Here is a 14,285-nt window from a genome sequence, read left to right on the forward strand (position 1 = left end):
ATTGTCCTCTTTTTGATGTGAACATAAAACATAAAAACAATACAAAATCAAAACAAAACAAAAGTGACATAAATAAACAAGGACATTCTCAAGACCCACCCTCCTCCCCTTTCCCTGGGACTTACATCTTATCACACCGAGAATCAAATCAAATTCTCTTCAAATAGAGTTATCAATATATTGCTGAAGGGGTCGCCAAGTTCTGTTGAATCGCTTTAAGTTATTTGCTAATGAGAACCGTATTCTTTCCAGATGAGAGAGCCTTACCAGTTCCTCCAGCCACAATTTAACCGATGGAACCTCTGATTTTTTCCAGAACATCAACACTAGCTTTTTCCCTATGATAAAGGAAGAGCTCCAGTTGCAATTCGATCAATTTAATTCAGACTTAGCAAAAGATTCATTTCTGAGATTTAGACCCAACTGGCTAGAGAAAGGTGAAAAGAAGATGAGATAAAGAAATGTTAAACGAAAATTAGATCTCAGTTGCAGTGGCGGCTGGTGCTAAAAAAACTGAGGGGGGCGCACACAAACAAACAAATGAAAAACAAACAAAACAAATCTTAAAAAATAGCACTATTTGAACATGAATTTTGCCCTCCTTTCCTTCTGCCCTGCAAATTTCTCAATTACATTCTTGTTAAAGTCAGTCATCTCTGTGACTAGTCTTTTCTCCATTGACAACATGGCCAATGCATTCAGCCTGTCCTGAGTCATTGAGTTTCTCAGAAAAGTCTTGATTCTTTTCAGAGTTGAAAAGCACCTTTCAGCTTCTGCTGTGGTCATGGGTGTGGTGATGAGGATCTTCAAGAGCGTGACAGTTTCTGAAAAGACTTCTTCTAGATTCTTTTCCATAAACAGCTGGAGTAGGCCCACAGCACCACAACAGGCTTTGAACTCTTCCTTGCTGTAGATGAGAGTAAGCTCTGTCTTCAGCTTACCTCGATTGAGCACCGGATTGGCTTTTAAGGTGTTGCTCAGTGCATCTTCAGGAAATGCTGTGTTGTATTGTTCAAATCTGTCCCCCTGCAGGAGTGTGGCACTAACAAGGTGGTTTGTGAAAGAAAAGCGCTCCCTGGTGTGTCCCAGTATGATATCACAGACCTTAAGAGAGAAGGACAAACATGAAGATTATGATTTTATAATCACATTTTTCATTCTAAATATGAAATGTTATTTTGTCCTTTCTATTAAGTCATAGAAAGAAGGAACACATTTTATTTATAAACTTACTGATTTTAATAACATTTGCTGCCATTTTTTAAGGCTGTGTTATGAAATGTGTTACAGCATTTTTGTGGGACAAGATTATACAAAATTCAGTAACAAAATGTTTTATTCCCCATTACCCATAAACTTCAGTACAACTTAAATAATAAAATATCTTGACAAACATTACATCAACATACCTACACAGCATAGACACAACTAAAGGTATTTCTAACTACAACGCACATCTTCCTAATATATTAAATAACACTACTATAAACCAGTGTAACAGTGATTTTCCACAACAACTCGCCTCTGCAGCAATCCTTTCATGGTCTTCTACACTGAGTGTCCGACGCTTCTTCACTGGCTGACTACTACCTACACTGCTTTGTCCAACCATGGAGTGGAGAGAATTTCTGCCAAAGAGAAATACTTACAATATTATAATAATGAAGAAGAAGAAGAAAAATCAGCTATTTAAACAATTACCTGATCTTTTGAATGTCCTGCTGGAACTGTTGGATGCTCTCCTGGATACAGACTGAATCTATGACCTTCTTCTGGAGTTTGGCATAGAGAAGGTCCACATGAGGCATGATATGGTGGAAAAGTTGCAGAAAGAACTTAAAATCCTGATCCTCCAGTAGCATGGCAAATGCTCCAGCCTCTCTGACGGTAATGGGGTCAAAGTCACCAGAGTCTTGTATGCTTTCGAAACAGCGGATGAGGTCCTCTCTGTGCTCAAACACAGTATTGATGGCACGGCTGTGAAAGTTCCATCTGACATTGTTGGATGCTGGTAGTCTGTGGGCCACAACTTTATCAAGAACGCTTGTGCGCTTGGATGATCTGGAAAAAAAGCTGGAAAATCCACTAAGGTTAGAAAAAAAAATTATAACTTTGGTTATGTGAGAAGTAGCCTGTTGCATTATTAGATTGAGTTGATGAGCATAGCAGTGGATGTAGTGGGCATTTGGGTACACATCTTGTATCTTCTTCTGAACACCTGCAGTGGCACCTCGCATCACGCTGGCTCCATCATATGCCTGACAGATTAGCTTAGCCTTTTGATCCTCAGGAAGAATAGTTGCAAGACGTTCTTTTAGGGCTGTAGCAATGGAATCAGCTGTAGCCGACTGCAGAGGGATAAACTCAAAAAACCTTTCCTGCACAGTGTTTTTGGCATCGATATAGCGTAGTACAAGCACAAGCTGGCACTGCGTAGCAACATCCACAGTCTCGTCTGCCTGGATTGAAAGAAAATCTGTGCTTCTTTGATTATATGCTCCTTCAGAACAGAAAACATACAGTCCAGTAGCTCATTCTGCACAGTTTTCGAAGTTCCCTTAAACACAGTAGCATTCTCAAGGTGCTCTTTTAGTACTCCATCAAGAGAAGCAACAAAATCAACCAACCCACGAAAGATCCCGGGATTTTCAGAGCTCTTACTTTCGTCATGACCACGCAAGGCCAGCTCAAAGGCTCCACAAAACTTAACACAGTCTATTATTCTAGAAAGGATGTGCCGATTTTTTGTCACCTCTTCATTGTGCCTTCTAACAGCAATCCTGTAGCCTTCATCTAGCTGTTGAGCAATGCTAAGTTTCCCCCAAAAACTTAGCTTCATTGCATTGTCTAGGTGGCTGCGGCTGTTTTCGTGCCGTTTGCATTTTTCTGAAAGATGTTTTAAGTCTCTTACCCCAGTTGTTGTCCACATTGCCTCAGTGCCAGAACTTTGAAATAGCAAACACGGAAAGCAGTAAAATGCATTGCTTACATCACATCCAGCTAGCCAACTCCGCTTGTCATAAGAAAAGCTGGAAAAAGCCCGCGTGTAGGATCGTCCACGATCACTTGCCTGCTGCTGAATTTGTAAATTGGGACGATCCGGTCCAAGCTCCTTTATCCTGTTTTTTTCTTCAAGTGAACGCTTTGTAAAAGCTTTTTTTTGTAAAGACAAAACAGAATTTTCTCTCATTTTGAAACTACTCCACTTTGCAAACGTAAACGTGAATCGACCTAACGAACTGCAGCTGCGCTAATGACTCGAATCGGGGATTGTCCAATCACACAATGTTTTAAAAAAAATTAGCCAGTACTGACGCTCTACCAGTAATGACACAACAGAATGGGTGTGTCCGGGACGCAGAGCGCTGCGCCCTGTGGAAAACCTTAAATAACCAATTAAAAGTCAGCCTCAGATCACCTGCTTGCCAAAAGTTGATGCGCCTACATACACTCTCATTAGGACGGCGCCCTGCACATCGGATAGGAAGTGTGCACAATGTGAGCAATTAAATAGAATTATGTATTTACTATTTTAATAAATTCTAACATGTCTATTGGACACACAGTATGAATAAATACATTTCTAAGTATTTTGCAGTTCAGAAATCATTTATTATCTAAACAATTTAAAGGGGGCGGCGCCCAAGCGCCCCCTATTGGCCAGCCGCCACTGCTCAGTTGTTTAAATCCTAACTGGTTTGTTTTTAATGAAGAAGAAAAAAATTCACCAGGTATTCTGTAGTTTTGCATTCATTTTCAGACCATATACAAAACCCGTTATTGTATTTGTATACAGAATGCATCAGTCATGAACAGATGTCTACTACAATGAAAGACATGGCATCAGATCTCTTGTCTGCTAGCCCCATAAAGACGCCTTAATGTGTCCTATGAATCCTATAACTCTCAATTGATTAGAAGACTCTGACCTTAACCTACACTAGCAGACTAAAGAAAAGTCTACATGCTATAATTGCTGAACCCAAAATGTTATTTAAAAAAATCACAATATTAAAAATAACATTCAAATAACTTTGGACTTTCTTGTTTCTAGACTTCTATAAGACCTTTGACACCATTGAGCAGAATGTGCAAAAAGCCCAATGAGAAGTGTGGTGTGTAATCATGTCTTTCTCAGCAAAGCTAAGGCTCCACGTAAAAGATTTTGCTGTGGATATGGCTTCATGAATATTTCATTAGTCAACTATTTACGTTTTACAGTTCTCTGCTGGCGAGCCTGCTGGTTATCTTCCACCTGCAGCGAGCAGACACACGAGGGAGTGTTTGAAAGTTTATTTTTATAGCGACATCAGAGGGACGATCCAGTCCACCTCAGCATTACAGTAACACGCCGAAAACCGCCATGGCAGCTAAGGAGGTGAATCCAGCAAGCTTACACAGTTTTTCAGCAAATGTAAGGAAAGCAGACAAACGCAAACGGAGGAGAGATTCTTGTGTGGCTCAGTGTGCACATTCGCCTTCCGTCGCATGTGCTGGTGTTATGAACACTTGGCTGGATGAAAGCGGATGAGCACTAGTTGATCTTCTGACAAAGTTTGTCTTCAACATGTTTTCTTACTAACTGATTACTTTAAATCACTGTTATGAGTGAGCTTGTGTCCAAGATGGTTTATCTCATGTGTCTCTGTGTTGCCTTGAGGATGACTAGCAAACGATCAGCGAACACTAAAAGACTTCAGTTTCTGCTAGATGGGGAATTATGGAAATCTGCATTATTTCTGAAATCTGGTGACTGATTGGCTCCTAATGTCATCCAGTTTATCGGGTCCAATCTGTGCACAGGGCGCTAACCTTCTGACGCAGACAGCATGTAGATCCCATGTGTCAAATTCATAACATACTGTAGGTAGTCATGCTCTGGCTTGTTTGTGTAATTTCTCAGCTGTTCCACAAATTTTGATTCTCCAATATAAAAGCGTGAAGAAGTCAGACTTTCCTAAACTTTAAACTTTTCTTGTAAATCAATCAAATCAGGACTTCTCTCTGGTGGTCAGCAATCTCTTCTATCTTGTTGCTTTTGGTCTATCCACTGCTTCCAAAGATGAGGGAGCATCAATATCTTTCAAGCGTATTTTGCTTGCCTCTAGTTCAAGAAAAAAAGACCCCATTGACCAAAATGTCTTCCTAGGTGAAACTAACTGTTTCTGTTTACTTTGTCCCTTAGAACAAACTTGGAACACATTTCCTCAGTGGACTAGGAAAGCAGAATGGCTAGACTAAGTTAATCTGCAGGTTACCTCCTTAAGGACAAAAGTGTTCTGAACAATGTTTGTTCAAAACTGACCGGTTGGAGACACAACCTGCATAAGGAAAGAACCATTTTTGACTTGCGCTAGATGAGAACCACATCCTCCAGACTCTGAGAGGAAGGCAAGTAACTGAGCATAAATGTAGCACTAAGTAGATAACCAATTATGACTGCAAGCTATTAGGTTACTGACCTTCTGTACTCATTGGAGATTGTAGTTCATTAGTGCCAGAGCACTACTTTAGGACACAAACAATCCATTTTGATGGACTTCACCATGAATTTTCTACATTTCCTGCTTTGTTCCAAGACCTTATTTACTTCCTTTGTGTCACTTTGAAATGTTCATTCATGCTTTTACCACAGTTTGTTTAGATTACTGTAATGTTCTTTATGTTGGCCTCAGTCACAGGTTGCCTCCTGGACCCCAGTTGGTTTGAATGCTGCTGCTCGGCTTTTAACCGGCATTAGGAGGTGAGAACACGTCACTCCTGTTTGAGCATCTCTTCACGGGCTTTCAGTACATTTTAGGATCAATTTTCAAGTTTTTCTCTTTGTTTTCAAACGTCTGCATGGCCTCGCCCCACAGTATCTGTCTGACCTGCTGCAGCCGCATGTTCCCTCACTCAGTCTCAGGTCAGCAAATCAGTCATCCTGAAATGAAGAGGAAGCTGAGACATGACCGCTCATTCTCAGTGGCTTCCCCCAAGACTGGAAGGATTTACCATCACATTTTAGACTTAGAAAAGACCTTTGACCTTTCTAAGTCAAACAGAAAAGTAGTAGTAAAAAAAATATTTTGTTCTTGTTTAGGTATGCACGTGTTTTCTCTGTCCAACTGATTGCTTTTTTTTCTTGTTTTTAAAAAGCTGATATATAATATATAAATCAAATTAAAAAGCATTCGCTGAAAGCTTAATTTTGTTGGTTTTTACAGTTCCTATTATTGTGTTGTGTGTTTTATTTGTATTTTTTTCCTGGCTATGGTGTACATAGCCAGGAAACAGGACCAAACAAGGCTGTTGGTCAACAGCCTTGTTTTGTAACCTGCTTAATAAGTAAACCTGGACTGCAATGGAATTAACTGAAAATAATTGGGGATTGTGACTGAAACCATGAGCAAAACGGCTGATGTTCAACAGTAGCAGACCTTCGTGTTTTCTGTGTTCCAAAGCGAGGCTGACTGAGCGGGACGCTGATATTTCCCACATTTTGCTCAGCCTCTGAACGTAGCAGTGAGCGACTCTGACATCCTTCTCCAGCTGTACGTCCTTTAGTATGTCCACCTTATTAACATTTAACTAGTGATGGTGAGGGAGGCCGTCATTATGAGAGTGCTAGTGAGAGTAACAGATTGTGATTGATGTCTACTGAGATGGGGGTGGAACAACCATTAATGTGCCACACAGCGCGCCAGCAGATGGCCAGTGGTATAAAGCAGCAGCCTTGTTCCAGATAGGTTAATTAGTCTGATGAGTAAAAAACGTGTTGAAATTGGCACTTTGTCTGTACCTGGTTGATATGTTCTCTCACACTACTTATCTATCAATATTCAGGAGCCAGCAGCTGAGCCTGCCCATTTACTCTGCTGAGCACCAACCGCACACATAGGCGCGTTTTAAATCACAGACGTTTTTGAGGAAAAAGAAAAAAAGAAGGCGATAGTTCACATGTCTCAATAAACAGTGACACTCTGCAGAATTATGTGTTTGCTAGCCATAGTGTCATTTTACAGCACAATCAAATAACTACGTGACCTTCAGTTGTTATAAAAATACTACATATATCAAATATGTCTTGGAAAAAAATTTACTTTGAAATTGAATCTCCGTGTCTTTAAAAACTCCTGCTTTTTCTGAAGCTCCGCCTTCAGGAAGTCATCACAGCATGGCTCTATTAACCTTTGGACAACATTTTTACCAGGGTTTTGTTGAGAGGTAGCTTGTATAATGACCTCAGCTGATACCCAGGTCCATGACGTGTTTGCTAATTGCTACTGGCTAGTCTGAAGGAGCTGAGTGGGGGAGATGGAGTGGAGGGCCTTGTGAGCAGAAGTTTGGAAAATGGAGTTCTGAGAAATATATTCATGTGAATGCATAGTAAACCCTGAATATTGTCACTGGTGTAGTTTATCTTTTTCTAATATAGATATATGTCAAAACTTTTAAATTGAAAGAAATTAATTTGGATAATTTTTTCCTGTCTGGATCGGCTTGTTGTAATTATGATGTTTAATTGTATTTTTTTCCTCCACTTAACTTTGCTCTGTCAGGGCCCGATCCAAACCAACTAACTACCATCCGAGCCCAAAAGTGAACCCAACATACGGTAATTAAGATTTTACAGAATTTGTTTTTAGGTCATAATTTGCAAAAGCAGTGTAACTTCTCCTCCTTTTAGCTGTTGACCATTTTGTTGCTTATTGTAACTGCAGGGTGAGTCAGGTGCAAATCTTCTGGGATGACAGGAGCGGGACAGAGCAGCGCGCTGTGCTTGTTATGGTCTAATGAATGTCTGCGCATTTCTTCCTTTCCTCAAGAGGTTAAATTTGACCCTCTTTCATTTAGACCACGATGAAAAGATTAACACAACTTTGTATCACACATTCTCATTTGGCATCCTCTGTGCTGAATCTGTTTCTAGGCTTACTAAATGTGCCACCTGCCACGGACACAAACCGACCGTCAGGAAAGTAGATTTTGGTTTGGGTCGGGCTTGGGTGGGTCCAGAAAGAGGAGTGAGGAGAGAACGTTCATTCACAGCAAACAAAGGAGTGATTGTAGCCAGGTGTGGAGACAGCAAGAAGACCAAGCCTTCCAGCAGAGATCTTTTGTTCTGGGAAGAGCTCTCACATTCACACAACCACGCCTACTGAAGCAAACATCCCATTGATATAAGTAGCAGTTTTTTTTAGAGAAACCATTTCTCCACACAGGTTTTTCCTCCATTCTTCTGTGTGCTGGGTGAAATCCCCCTGCAGCTACACTGGAATCCAACACATGGAAAGCCAGTTTAATTGAGCGACGGAGTTGGCTCATAAGTAGAAATTCCTGTTGCAGCTCTCAAACTATTTTTCTTCCAACAAGTCGCTTTCTGGAAGCTCCCAGTAAGCTAAGGAGCTATTTGAAAGATGAGGGAATAAGCAGCAGAGGGATGTTGTCACTCGCCGGGTTTTTATTTTGAGCTCTGTTAGCGTTCAGAGCGCTGTCGGTGCAACATCTCCTCACTCTGAGCAAGATGAAAGAGCTATAACTTCCCATAACAACCGCAGGTTGTCGTTTTTATACATGCTGCAGCCGGAGCTCAAAGCATGCAGATCCTGACGGTGTTGAGGAAATGCTGCGTATTTCATCCTTCAGGGCGATCTGATACACAGGAAAGGCTTCCGAATGCTTCCAATGTTAGAAATGATTGGAAACATCAAAGAAAGCTCCAGCTCAGTTCTCGCCTTCCTGTCGTGTTAGTCTGACTCCCCTGTTCTGTTCCGCAAAACTGGTTTTCATTATGAACTGTGTGCAGTAATTGCTCAGCAAGCTACTTGAAATTATTGGTGTGGTAATTATCACAGAGGTACCTTTCACTTCATTTCACTTTGATTCAAAATTACCTTAAAACCCCAAAAGGAAATGAAATCTTGTCGTACCTCATATTATCCAGGTTTCCTTCAAGGAGTCGCTGTAGATGTTGACGGCTGTAGTCTTTATTTCAGTCCTCTGTTGTTGTATAACAGTCTGATGAAGAAATGAAGAAGATGCTCAGGGTTGTCCTTGTGATTTTTTTTTTTTTTTTACATGATCATCTCCAGAGGTTCTACAGTAGTCCTCAGAACAGAACCAGCCTTCTTTATCGGGTTGCTTACTTTTCTTAACTCCCTGGTTCTGACGCTGCAGAAGAGACGACGCTCTCTCATTAAAGATCTGCAGCATTTTGAAGCAAACCTTGCAGGATCAAAGCTTCTTTAAGAAGTAAACGCTGCTCTCTTCTTTCTCGTAGACGTCCGTACTGTTGTGTCTCCAGTCTGTCATCCAGATGAACACAGATGCATTCATGCTCCTCGTCCACCTCCACTTCTTCTCCCATGATGGAAATATGATCGAACACGGCTCACGATTTACCTGAAAGTTAAGGAGGCAGATGTGTAAAGCTGCTGCATTGCGTGGATGCAGGATTTATCCTCAATAAGACTTTAAAAAATTATTATTTTTGCAATTGCAAATTGCATGTTTGTAATTCAGCCATGGCTCAGCTGTCAGAGGAAACGTCAGCATCTGTAGCCTCTGGTGAGAGGCTACAGATGCGGCGCTTTGGGTAAATTGCAGTAGGTGATTTGACAGAACACGTTACAGCACGTTGGAATTACACAAAACATTTTATGAACTGCGTGATGCTACAAAAAAAGAAAAAACAAAAAAGAAGCCACCATCCTTCTTGTTGTCTTCTTCATTGTTTTTGCCGGTACTAACATCCGGCAGTTGATCATGTGACTCGTGTGATGAGAAAAAAAAAAAATCCATCTCTTTTTTTTAGTTTTTTTTTCTAAAGTGGCATGTTTCCATTAAGTAAATTAATTTTTGTCATTTCAATTTGTACAAATCCATGGTTAATGGAACTCAGCTAATGATGGACTGGAGGACCAAAACCTGCCACACTTCCTGAGGGGTTCCATCCCAGACGGAACAGAAAGGCCGCGGAGTATCTACGGGAGCATAGAATGTTTCCAACTTCAACTACTTTGTCGCACTCCTAAAATTGGAAGCCAGTATTGCAGTGTGGCAATATGAAGCAGGTAGGGCCAAGAACAACATCCAAACTATACTCACATCCAAGAATCAAACTGTTCCTAACCAACACAGGTGAAGGCAACAAGGTCTGTTGTAAAAGGAGAAGACATATACTGCACAAATACTGCACATTTTTTGAAAGGCCTATTTCTGACATAGTCCAATTTGTTCAGAGTGAAAGACTTTTCTGACTGGGTTTCAGGATTTGTCAGGATTTGAACCCGACACCAAAACACACACTTACCCAGAGGGAGATTATTTAAAAATAATAAGACAAAAAATAATCTATGTCGGAGCAGATGTGTCCTGTGTGCATTTTAGCAGACAAATGTTTCGATTCTACCATAAAAAAAATCAAGAGTGGGATGAAACAAGTGCCATGTCAGAAGTGCTGCAGCACAAGTGTCCCCCATCTTTTCATGGGTCGAAGACTACGTCTGCAAGACAGGAGGAATTTCTTCCCTGTATCGACTCCTCTTGTGTTTACATTCACCTCATGTTTGATACATGACAGGGGTCATAGAATATTTATCCTCACTCGCCGACATCTTTCATCGACCCAACGTGTCAGTGAAATTTGTTGAGAGGTAGTCATTGCACGTCTCGCTGCTCCTACCACCAATAACACAGAGCCTCCAGGGGAGAAAACACTAAACTGACATTGTATTTAAATCAGCTTTTGCTTCTTTTTTTTTTATTAATTACCACTGATAATTCTGGTTCTTATCAGCAAGAAGTTAAAAGTATAGGGACTGATGGAATGGGACTGTGTCTGTTATTCTACTGCCTAAACACCCCACCTTTAGTTTGTCACCTTTAGTTTGTTGGATGTTAAGGGGGCGTGGCCAAGTAGCGAACCTGGCGTAGTCGCCAACGAAACGCTATAACTTTCACACAAAAAGGTCAATTGGCACCAAGCTGGGTATGACTCATCCAAGTGGGATGGGCAAATATTTGTTGCTATTCTACTAACGATATGACAATTTTGCAATTGTGGTGTTTCCATTAAATAAGAAATTAAATTGAAATCAGGTGTGAATTTAATTTCACATGTGATTTTATTTTATTGACTTGTTCACATGACAAGCCAATAAAAATCATGCCAATGACAGATGTAAACAGTTAAATGAGATATATTTATAGTTCAGCCAAAGCGCTAGCACTCGTCATCTATCAGCCCAAGGAGACATCGGCATCTTATTCAGGCGTTGGAGCAACAAGCCACGCCTACTTGAGATGCAGGGCTACGTATGCAGCGTTTTGGTCAGAGATTTTACTGAAATCTCTGACCAACGTGACATGTTAGAGTGACACACAATTTTTAATGAACTGTGTGATTCTGTGAGAGCTCTGGTGGAGACAGCTGCACATTGTTAGAAAAAAAAAAAAAAATAAATAAATAAACCATCATCCTTCTACCGCTTCCTGTGGCCTTCTTCGTTGTTTTTGCCAGTAGTAACATCCGGCTGAGGATCATGTGACTCGTGTGATTTGAATGAAGTGTTTCCATTGCAGTTTTGCAAAACACATACAGCTAGAGAAAAAAAAAAGCCCTCATCCTTACGCAAAAACGTTTTAGCGAAAAATGGGTTTTTGAAAAATTGCCGTGTTTCCATTAAGCAAATTCATCTTCGTAATTTCAATTTACGCAAATCTATGGTTAATGAAAACCTAGCTATTGCTTGAGGCTGAACTGAAGGCATAACGGTGCATGACGAATATCAAAGATCAGAAACACAGATGATTATGACGAGAATCTTGTCTCATCAATGCAGGAGGAAAAGTGGAAGGTGGATTGTTCAGTAGGTCGTCGTTTGAATCAGAGGGATGGAGCTGAATAAAGATATTGCCATCCATGGTGGGTTAGATTGTTAAGCACAGACGTCTGATGGTTGAAAAAATGTAACAGACTATGAAGTATAATCGTTTATGTCCATGTAAACGTGCCTATGTTGTATATCCAATATTGAATGCTAAATCCAGAGAGTTAATAAACAGACGTCTCACATTACACATAAGCAGTAGATATAGAAAACCGGGCAACGGTGCACACAGACAAGATTACTGCTTACATAATTAGAAGATGAGTAAAATATTACTTCCCTCTAAAGATCCTTAATCATTTTCTCTACATTTATAGTTGATTAAATTACACATGCAGCAATTTCATGAGGAGAGATGATTCTGAGATTTTATCAACAGTAATTATATGAAGTAAATGAAAAAAAAAAACAGGCTCATTTTTCACCTTTAAGCTACAGCTCTCGTTATCTTGTCAGAGGAAAACATTGCTGGCATTGACTTGCAAACAGGGAAATATGATGGAGCAAAGAATGAACATGACAAAATTTCGAAGTTCCCCCAAGGGCTCGTTTACCTGGCAGCCGCCGAGGTGCAGGAAAAATGGACGCCTTCAACAGCCTTTATGCAGAGGGCTGCTCATTTTTCTCACTTTATATATGAACACATCCAGTCGAGAGTTATACAAGTGGATTGGTTTGGAAAGGTTTGAAGAAAGACAACGTGCATACTAAATGCACGAGTCAGTTTACTACTATTGATGTAGATGAGTAAAAGTATCCTGCAGTGATTGGTGCTTTCAATTAGTTCAGTATGAGTTTGAAAGCTGCTGCGTCTGGGTCACCTGTCATTTCCGACATTTTCATGCGCTCCATCTCAGCAGCGCCGAACCACCAAACTGTGCTGAGTTGCAGACAAGTCATCTCCAATTCTAATATTATCCCCACTTGCAAATGACGAAAAGAGCTCAATCATCAGACAAATTGCCAGACTCGAGGTGATGAATCTCTGCATATGATTTTTTTCATGGAAAGACCGATGGGCTTAATTTCCCATCCTGTTTCTACACTCTGACGTTCTGAACAGAGTGCACAGGCTTATTCATCCCCCAGCTAGCTGTTTCACAGGAAGTACAGCAGATTTACACTTGGGTCCAACGTCTTTAAGGACTGTTGTATTGCTCAGAACTGTGTGTTGCCTCCCCATCATGAGGTGGAACTTTATGGATGGACATGATCCAACGGTGGAGCATTGTGGTGGAAGGACGCTAAAGGGGAGTATGAAAAGTGCCATTTTATAGCACAATCAATTAATATGTCATCTTCAGCTCATCTGTCAAAAGAAAATTTACTTGAATTTGAGTCTCTGTCTCTTTAAGAAGCGGCTGCTGCTCTCCCCAAAACTCCACCTTCAGCACATTATCAGAAAAATGCTTCTCTTTTATACAGTTTACAGCTGTTCTTAGGAGCTTTGAATGCTAATTGCTGCTGTTAGTTTGAAACAAGAAACCCAACCTTATGACCAGTAAATAAATAAAATATTAATGAAAAAAGATCAATCTTTTTAAAGAGGTTGTTATCAATTTCCAAAAAACTACGATACATGTGTATATACTGTATTTTGTAAATTAAGTTTTTGCTGCAAAATAATAGCAATTTTTTTTCCAATTGGAGTAAATGCTGACATACGTAGATATATAATTATCTGAGGTTTCACATAATGTCTGTAGTGTTTCTCACTGTGGTCAGTTCTCTGGTTGAGCCCTGAATGTCTGAACCAGAGTGAAGACAGAATCCACCTTTCTTTCATAAGACTGCATGCCAGACAAAAATCAACACCGTAATGTTTGTTACGAGCCGACTGCTGCTGTGTTCAAACAAACATGTCTGCCGCGCACTGTAAGCCAGGACAAATGTTGGATATGATTTTGATAATCCAAAGCTCTCACATCTTTTTTCACTAACCAAATAATAGAGGAACTCGTTGAGTCGGATGCTAGCAGCAGCAGCAGCACTGCAGGGTTTTCTCTGCGTACTGTCATGCTGCTCCGTGCAGAACGGTCTTCCCAGCAGGCTAGGAGTACTTTGGTGGGATGTCAGTCTCTGGAGTGTCAATTGAGATTTGGCCTGTAGCTTATCATGAGCTGTTTGCATGAAAAACGGAGCAGGATTTTACTTGCTCACGTCAGCTCAAAAAAAATAAAAAAAGCAGATACAGGAGACATTTTCAGAGCAGCTTCTTTGAATTTTTTCATTCCATCTTAACCTGGCATTGAAAAATATTCAGTTTATTCTCTTCCCATGTTCGAATGATCCTAGTTAATTTTTCTTTAAAAAACCTCGTTAACTTGTTGGGTTTTTTTCTCCTGATGCAATCGAATCGTCTCCCCCATTTTATTTTTTTTTAACGAGGCTCGTCGGCAAACATTATCCATC

At 40.4% G+C, this 14,285-nt stretch overlaps 1 protein-coding gene across 1 annotated transcript; it reads right to left on the minus strand.

Moving 5' to 3' along the window:
- Positions 1-489: 489 nt before the first annotated feature.
- Positions 490-9,349, minus strand: LOC116729685 (uncharacterized). The gene is made up of 4 exons (XM_032578362.1): positions 9,273-9,349; positions 1,702-2,061; positions 1,523-1,628; positions 490-1,104 (listed from the first exon to the last, which is right to left on the minus strand). Exons 1-4 carry the CDS (start codon positions 9,347-9,349, stop codon positions 577-579), a joined length of 1,071 nt encoding a protein of 356 aa, XP_032434253.1. The 3' UTR covers positions 490-576.
- Positions 9,350-14,285: the final 4,936 nt, after the last annotated feature.

This window comes from Xiphophorus hellerii, chromosome 12, assembly GCF_003331165.1.
Source record: "Xiphophorus hellerii strain 12219 chromosome 12, Xiphophorus_hellerii-4.1, whole genome shotgun sequence".
Classification (NCBI taxonomy): domain Eukaryota; kingdom Metazoa; phylum Chordata; class Actinopteri; order Cyprinodontiformes; family Poeciliidae; genus Xiphophorus; species Xiphophorus hellerii.